The 9,243-nt window shown below is 34.6% G+C and overlaps 1 protein-coding gene across 1 annotated transcript; it reads left to right on the forward strand.

The window, feature by feature from the left end:
- The first annotated feature begins 6,268 nt into the window (after window positions 1-6,268).
- LOC124971306 (eukaryotic translation initiation factor 2 subunit 2-like) lies at window positions 6,269-7,627 on the forward strand. The gene has a single exon (XM_047535073.1). It carries the CDS (start codon window positions 6,332-6,334, stop codon window positions 6,953-6,955), a length of 624 nt encoding a protein of 207 aa, XP_047391029.1. The 5' UTR covers window positions 6,269-6,331; the 3' UTR covers window positions 6,956-7,627.
- Window positions 7,628-9,243: the final 1,616 nt, after the last annotated feature.

The raw sequence follows: 9,243 nt of genomic DNA on the forward strand, positions 1-9,243 counted from the left end.
AGCCCTTAATATGCAAATCACACATATACTACTTTATGACCAACTAAATCATGTTTACATGATAAAATTATTCCAAGTGAAGCTGCAACTTAATTGTGTGTTTATACCTCCCAAAAGTATTTCCAATGATAGCTTCAGAAATAAATTATATGGGAGGATCCTCAAATTTTAAAAAAGCATTAAAAATTGTCAATTCATTATATGCAAATGTAGTTCTTAGGAGAGTTTCTTCATGTACCTTCTTAAGTGTGTATTATATGGAAAATTGCTCAAGGTAAAGCAACATAGGAATCAGACTCACTGAAAACAATTCAGGAGACTTAATCTGTGCACAGACACATGGTATGAGTTTTATTAATCTATTATAATCCCAGAAAATTCCTTCTCAGGAAATAAAAATTATATCCAATCTAAGCCTGAAGATGTAGCTCATCCAGGAATATTTAGAGAAGGGAATACTTTGAAATGAGTGTTTGTTTCTTTATAAACATCAAAATGCAAACTTTGAAAGTCTTTCCACTGATGAAAATCATTTGAAGGGACAAAGGTAAGTCAGAGCTGAGATTAGAACACTACTCAATGTTGTGTAACAGATGTAACCACAGGTCCACAGATCAGTGATGCTGTGAATGTGACCCCACTTATTGTGCTTTCAAATTACACATGTCTGCTTGGAGCACAGATCCATTAAACTGTAGAATTCCATTTTTGAGAGGTGGCAACAATGACATTGATAAATGATTTGCCAGGAATTGTACTAACTGGTTGCTTCAGCTGCTGTGTGAACCATGTAGATCTTGAAATGTTTTATTCCCTACTTTTAAAGAGGGAGATATTTTGTGGGTATTTTATTCAATTGATAGTTTCTTCCTCAGGCAGTGTTAGTTACTGAGATTTTTGTTATGCTAGAACTATTTTTAATTGCAGTTTTCTGTTGGTTACAAGCATACTCCCATAACTCTGAAGAGCATTGACAAATGATTACTGTTATATATGAGCCTACACTGAACATTCACATTAGTTGCTTATCCTTATGTTAGAAAATAGATCTTATATAGATATTCACGTTAGCTTCTTGTACTTGTTTCATTTTCAGTTAAAATATACACCACAAAACTATTAAGATAAGTTGAAGTATCTCTGATTTCAAAGTCACTGTATGTGTGGAAAAAATATTAAACACATATTTTAAAGAAAAACTATCCATATAGAAAAGCATTGTCTTTTTTCCTAGATAAATACTAACTCAATAAAAAAATTAGCATTGGCAAGTAGGTTAGTTAATGCTTGAGTTTTGTTAAGGATAGTGTTTCTTTGGATTATCTCTTTAAAAATTTTATGGCTTATCCAATAATTGTTTTTATCACACATGTTATGGAGAAACTACTATTCCTTTCTAATTTTTCCTTGGTTATAATTCTCTGCCAATCTCATTTTAAGCAATTCTTATTTGAGAGTAATTTACTTTGGAGTAATACACTGTTACAGTGCTCTGCCTGTTATACTCATGTTATTATTTATTTTATTTATAACAGGACACAAATTATATAGCATATTGAGTTTTCATAAACTATTTTTTCCTCCTTTCACAGTAATGTTAATCTCATCTTACTCTTGCATATTATTTGAATCCAACCTCATGCACAGAACAGTTTTTTAAAAATTCTGTTAAATTGAGACTCTGTAGTTCTTTTCCAAGTTGAAGGAGTTAAGAGCATACCATTAGAAAATATGCCAAGTTGTTATATTGGATATTTCAAACTGAAATCACTGGAATTTCAGAAAGGGCCATTTGGCCCTTTTCATGCATGCAGCAAGCCATAAAGATTCATTAAGGAGGATGTCTTTCACATACTAAGACCAGAAAATAACCTTGACTACCAGAGAAATAATAATTCATTTGCAATGAACCAGAATAAATAAACTCAAGTAACCCTTATCTTTCACTAGTTTCTATACCTCTCCCTCATATCTCTTAACCACATCCTTAGTATTTACTATCCTAGGCCAAATAGCCATTTGTATGGTCCTCTCTTTGTAAAACTTATTGTTTTTGTCTAAAAAGTGTAAAAGCATCAAGGTTTGGTCATTTCCTGACTCCATTCTCTTGTAAAGATCCTCATAGACATGCAAAGTTAATAAAACTTGTATGCTTTCTGTTGTTAATCAACATTTGTATTAATTGTGTTTCAAGACCCAGAACATAATTAAGAGTCCAAAGAACAACAAAGGGGGAGGGGTTAAGGAAACGCTCATTCCCCTACAGAATCTGATATCCAAGGCATGGCTTTCCATCATTTATGGGTAAAATGCTTACTCTGGGAATGTAGCAGCTGAGATCCTGGATATCTGACAAAAGCCTGGTCAAGAGTAAAATTTCTTACGAGCTTCACAAATCTTTGCTGTGGTTGCTAGTCAAGGCAAGTGTGGTAGCACTTATTTTGTGTCTTTTCCTGTCTAAATGTTCAAATTAACAGGAAAAAAAAACATTTTGTGAACTACTTATTGGGTAAAAGTGACTTTTGTTGTTTTGTGACTTCTCTAGATCCCTGTATGATATTTTTGCGCTCAGAAAAAGCTTTTGATTTCTTTTGTTTTATCTTTCTGTGTTGTTTGTCATAAGGATCCTGTAGAACCACAGTGAAAGAACAATGCTGGCCTTGTATGCTTGAGGATTTGTGGTTTCTAAAACACTGGTATTTATTTAGGCAAAATGTTGCTGTGGGTTTCTGAAACAATGACAATAACAATAGCAAAAACTGGATCAGTTTCCCTTCTCTTGTTTTATGTCCTATTATAATGGCTTTGTGACCCACGTGGACACACTCTTTGCTTTTGGAGGAATGCTGATGTCAGTCTATGTCTTGGCAGCCAGTCTAAGGCTGGGAACTTGAGACATGTAAGATATTAAGCAGCATTCTCTATGTCCATCTGTGCCAAGCTCTCAGGGAGTTTCTTAAAATGCCCTAAGAGGATTTTCTACTCTTAACCTATGATGCCTGCTTAGTGCTGGACAACTCCCATGCCAATATTACATGCCTGGTGTCATAGATTAGTCAATCTGTGACTGAAGATGTCTCACAGTTTTGTGGGTGACTGGGAGTGCCATTATACGAACAAAATCCTTACCTGCCCATGGCAACGAAGGTCTTTTGCTTTTCTCATTAGTCTTTCAGAGTAAACTGGATCGTGGGTGTCACAGTTTCTGTACCCACTTCAGGAATGTCTCTTGTTTCTCTAATGCAGATACCATTCTTACTCCAAATCCTACCAACGCTACCTAGTTTATAACAACACTACCTAGTTTATAACAACAGAGATTGAACTTTGTTTTTGTTTTTATAGTTATGTCTTTATTGTTTTGTTCTTCTTAAATACACATGACAGCAGAGAGTATTTTGACGCATCATACATACATAGGGTATAACTTATTAGAATAAGTAAATTAGAATGAGGATCCCATTCTTGTGGTTGTACATGAAGATGAGATTCCCTGAGGTATATTCATATATGAACATAGGACTGTTTTGTCCCATTCATCCTACTGTATTTCTTATTCTCATCCTCCTTCCCTTCCCTTCATTCCCCTTGCCTAACCTAATAAGCTTCTTTTCTCCCCCAACCCCTAATTGGGGGTCAGTATCCACATATCAGAGAGAACATACTCCCAAACAACTGATAAGGCAAAGAAGAAATTAATCCGTATCCCTAGTTTGGATTTTGTGAATGAACTCTGACATAATATTTTATTCTTTTGAGATGTACATGACAGTAGAATGTATTTTGACATATGATATATACATGGAGTATAACTTCCTATTCTTGCAGTTGTACATGATGTGGAGTTATACTGGCCATGTATTCATATATGAACCTAGGAAAGTAATGACTGATTCATTTAACTCTTTCCCATTCCCATCCCACTACCCTTCCTTTGTTCCTGTTTATAAGCTTTGTTTTTGATTCCACTATACTCTGACTCAAATTTCTTTTTGCATTTAATTATTATAGCTGCACACAGCAAGAACTTTTAAAAGCTAATGAAATGTTCTCAGTGAAATTATGACCAATATGATACCATAAGTGTGCAGTTATGTTCTCCCTCACCCTTTGCACTTAGGGGCAAAAAAGGAAGGAGTATAGGTATTTCAGCTTTGCTCAGGCAAATCTTCTGACGTCTTTAAAATGCGGTTTTAATACTCATCATAAATTCCTTTCTCGTTAAATTTCCTTCGGCTCAGGAGAAAAAAATTAGTTTAAATCACTGACTTTCAATTATTTGTATGACTTCTGTATTCATAGTACCCACTCTTTCTTCATCTGTGAACAGCTTTTGATTTCCTGTTTTGTCTTACCAACTGTTTTTGACTTTCTGTCTAAGGGGACACATGGGTTCTTGAATGTTTTTGTGCAGATGGCCAACCAGATGGTTTAGACTACAAAATATGACTAGAGAAAAAAAAATGTGGGTTACAACCCCATTTTTGACAAAGTACTTCTTTCTTTAAGCTGACATTGGAAATGCCTTGGATTTTGATAAGGCAGCACTTTGTTCCCTTTTAAGAAACCTTGGCTCTTGTTGTTTTGGCTTCATGTGTGAATATCTGGTATAATTGGAATAATTTGCTTAAGTATACCTTTAGTATAAATTTTTGGTTTTTATTTAAAGCACAATAGCAACTTTTGTCTGTTTGTTTGCTCCAGAGCCAAAATAAACCTATATACCCCAAAAGAAAAGAAACAAATTATTAAGACATTTCAGAAAAGCCACTCTAAATCTAGAATAGAGAAATCTTTTGATTTCTATTTTAGTTAAAAAATATGCTTCTTGATACATAAGAGTAAATTGAAGATATTACAATTGGACCGACTGGTCAGCTGAATGATTTCATTCAGACCATAGCATGGTTCTTAGGGGAACTAGAAGCAAGTCTTTGTCTTGCAAATTAAGTCATTTTAAAGACAGAATTGTACCTCTGGGAACTATTTAAAGGCCACTTATTTATCTCACAGCAACTGTATATACTACATATATTGTTAAAAAATCAGATTATGAGAACTGAGACTGTGTATATAGTGTTGAGGTCTCTGTTTTATCTATTGGATCCAAAAGCATTTATATATTAGTAAGTTTTTAGACTACCTCATGACAAAAAGTTCAAGATAAAAATCTACATGCTATTTTTGTCTTGTAATTTTATATACATGTATGGGACTTTATGTCAATATATATGTTTATATCTACATATGTTTGCATATTATCCACGTGGTAATTATTTCACTTAGTGTAGTGATAAAATTAATGTCTCACCCAGATATCTTTGAAGTTTATATTATTTTAGTAAATTCTGGTAAATAAAAATAGTAGTGTTCTAATTAAAACAGACCTGTCAGTTAACATTAAATATAGTGCAGTTGAAACTTCTATTTTTTTTTTTTTTTTTTGGTACTGAGGATTGAGCTCAGGGGCACTGGGTCACTGAGTCACATTCCCAGCCCTATTTTGTATTTTATTTAGTGACAGGATCTCACTGAGTTGCTTAGTGCCTCACTTTTGCTGAGACTGGCTTTGAAATAGCCTCAGATCATAAAAATTGTGAGTTTGACCCTAAAATTGAGAAAACTAAGTAGATATTTCAGTCATCTTTTTCACTGTTGTGACTAAAAGATCTGACAAGAACAATTTCAAGGAGGAAAAAGTTTATTTGGGGGCTCAAGGTTCCAGAGGTCTCAGTTCACAGACAGCCTGCTCCATTCTTAAGGGCTTTAGGTGAGCCTGAACATCTGGGCAGAAGAGTGTGGGAAAGAGGCAACTCACATCTTGAACCCAAGACATCACACCAGGAAGCAGAGAGAAAGCTCCCCTCATGGACAAAATAAACTCCAAGTGCATGCCTCCAGCCATCCACTTCCTCCAACCAAACTCCACCCGGCCACAGTTACTGCTCTGCTAATCCCTATCAGGGATTAATTCACTGATTGGGTTAAGGCTCTCACAACCCAATCATTTCACGTCTAAAACTTCTCACATCTCACACATGAGCTTTTGGGGGATACCTCACATTTTAAACGTAACAGTAGGTATAAATGGGATGAGATAACAAATGTACTTTTAGCAATAATTATATTTTAAAATACATTTACTTAAATAAGTTTATGAAATTTCTTTGATAACTACACCCTTAAGAATTTAGCTAAATTAAAGTGAATGATGGATGCAAGAGACTAGTGCGGTGCTGGGAGAGGTGTCGACAGGAGCAGTGCTGCCTCCGAAGCCAGGAGCTGACCCGTATGACTTCTCGTTCGTGCCGAGCCCACTCGAACCGCAGCCATGTCCGGGAACGAGATGATTTTTGATCCTACAATGAGTAAGAAGAAAAAGAAGAAGAAGAAGCCCTTTATGTTAGATGAGGAAGGGGATACCCAGACAGAAGAAACTCAGCCCTCTGAAACAAAAGAAGTGGAACCGGAACCAACTGAGGATAAAGATGTGGAAGCTGATGAAGAAGACAGTAGGAAAAAAGATGCTTCTGATGATCTAGATGACTTGAACTTCTTTAATCAAAAGAAAAAGAAGAAAAAAACAAAAAAGATGTTTGATATTGATGAAGCTGAAGAAGGTGTAAAGGATCTTATGATTGAAAGTGATGTTCAAGAGCCAGCTGAGCCAGAAGATGATCTTGATATTATGCTTGGCAATAAAAAGAAGAAAAAGAAGAATGTCAAGTTCCCAGATGAGGATGAAATACTAGAGAAAGATGAAGCTTTAGAAGATGAAGATAGCAAAAAAGATGATAGAATCTCATTCAGTAACCAGACAGGTCCTGCTTGGGCAGGCTCACAAAGAGACTACACCTATGAGGAGCTCTTGAATCGAGTGTTCAACATCATGAGGGAAAAGAATCCAGATATGGTTGCTGGAGAGAAAAGAAAATTTGTTATGAAACCTCCATAGGTTGTCCGAGAAGGAACCAAGAAAACTTCTTTTCTCAACTTTACAGATATCTGTAAACTATTACATCGTCAGCCCAAACATCTCCTTGCATTTTTATTGGCAGAAATGGGTACAAGTGGTTCTATAGATGGTAATAACCAACTTGTAATCAAAGGAAGATTCCAACAGAAACAAATAGAAAATGTCTTGGGAAGATATATCAAGGAATACGTCACTTGCCACACATGCCGATCACCAGACATAATCTTGCAGAAGGACACCCGACTCTATTTCTTACAGTGTGAAACTTGTCATTCTCGATGCTCTGTTGCCAGTATCAAAACTGGCTTCCAGGCTGTCACGGGCAAGTGAGCACAGCTCCGTGCCAAAGCTAACTAATTTGCTAATCACCACTGATTTTGCAAAGTGTGTTGTGGAGATTTGGCTGGACAGGTTTACCATCAGAGTGGATATACCATTGTATTAAAAGCAAGATAGAAAAGCTGCCAAGTTCTTTGGTGAGTGGTTGGTTGATCTGAAATCCTTGCAGGATGCTGATGCTCAAGCTGTTGACATACTCATTGCCTACTTTAACAACTGTCAGAAAAACATGATGGGGTAAGGAGGTGCTTTTTAAAAATTGTTCATAGACTTCTGTAAAATGCAAGATAAATTAAAGTTATTATAACAGTGAAAAAAAATAAAGTGAATGATGAACATTCATTGACTATCTAAATCATTTCCAAATAAAATAAAATATTAAAACATTGTAAGAAACAGATCTATATTTATCCACTTTTGACTTCTTATTACAAAGGAATAATAATATTTACAAAGGAATTATGTATTATAAAACATAATTATTATTAAAAAGTACATTTATTATCTCATCACATTTATACCTACTTAATTTTCTCAATTTTAGGGCCAAACTCACAAAGGAATGAAATAGATTTGGGTCTATAAATTAACATGAAAAATTTTGCTTTAGGGAAACATATATTTCTAAAAACTAAAAATAGTTTTAATCTATAGAATGCTGATTTGCAATTGCCAGGAGTTAAAATTTGAATTAGTATATATGATTAAAACTACTAAAATAAAGGAAACAACTTTGCATGCAAAATATATAAGAAAAAAAATTTTGGATGAGAATATTATAAAATATAAAGATGTGGTTTTTTAAAGGAAAAGTAATTTTGTCTAGAAGTTATTTGAAGTTTGTTTCAGCAACATGGTATTAACATAAAAACAACCATACCAATGGAGCAAAAACTGAGGACCCAGATCTAAACACACATAACTACAGCCCTCTGATTCTTGACGATAGCACCAAAAATATACATAGGGGAAAGGTCAACCTCTTCAACAAATGGTTCTTTGAAAACTGCATAACCATATGTGGAAAACTGAAAGAAAAATCTTACCCTGTGCAAAAATCACAATGAATCAAATATCTTAATGTAAGACCTGAAAATTTGAAACTACTAGAGGAAAACAGGGGTAACACTTCAAGAAGATATTGGCACAAAAAATGATTTCCAGAATAAGGCTTAAATAGTTCATGAAATAAAACCAAGAATCAATAAGTGGATGGCATCAAATGACAAAGTTTCTGCCCAGCAAAGGAAAATAATCAACCAAGTGTAAACACAACCTTCAGCATGGAAGAAAATCTTGCCCTGCTATTCATCTGACAGGTTTAATATCCAGAATATATAAAGAACTCCAAGAAGTTAACAAAGAACAAGTAATCTAACCAATAAATGGGCAAATGGACTGAACAGACACTTTTCCAAAGAAGAAATGGAAATGGCTAATAAATATAAGAAGAAATGCTCAATATCTGTAGTCACCATGGAAAGGCAAATCAAAATTTCATTGAGATTCCTCCTCGCCCCAATCAGAATGGCTATTATCAATCAATAAATAAATAGCAAAATGGTGATGGGATGTGAAGAAAAAGGAACCCTTTACACTGTGGATGGGAATGTAAATTAGTACAGTCATTATTGAGAACTGTATAGAGGTTCCTCAGAAAATTAAAATTAGATCTACAATATGATTAAGCTATCCCACAACTGGATATATAATCCAAAGGAAATGAAATAATTATATCAAAGAGATACCTGCATGCCCAGGGTTATTGTGGCACTATTCACAATAACTAAGGTGTGGAATCACCCAGATGATTGAATCAAGAAAATATGGTATATATACGCAATAGGGTATTATTCAGTCATAAAGAAGAATGAAATTCTTTTCTTTGTAGGAAAGTGGATAAAAATGGAGATTAACATGTTAAATTA

This window comes from Sciurus carolinensis, chromosome X (assembly GCF_902686445.1).
Source record: "Sciurus carolinensis chromosome X, mSciCar1.2, whole genome shotgun sequence".
In the NCBI taxonomy this organism is placed as follows: Eukaryota; Metazoa; Chordata; class Mammalia; order Rodentia; family Sciuridae; genus Sciurus; species Sciurus carolinensis.

What these genes read in the sequence shown, in the direction of transcription:
- LOC124971306 (XM_047535073.1), top strand. Translation starts at nt 6,332, where the DNA reads ATGTCCGGGAACGAGATGATTTTTGATCCTACAATGAGTAAGAAGAAA.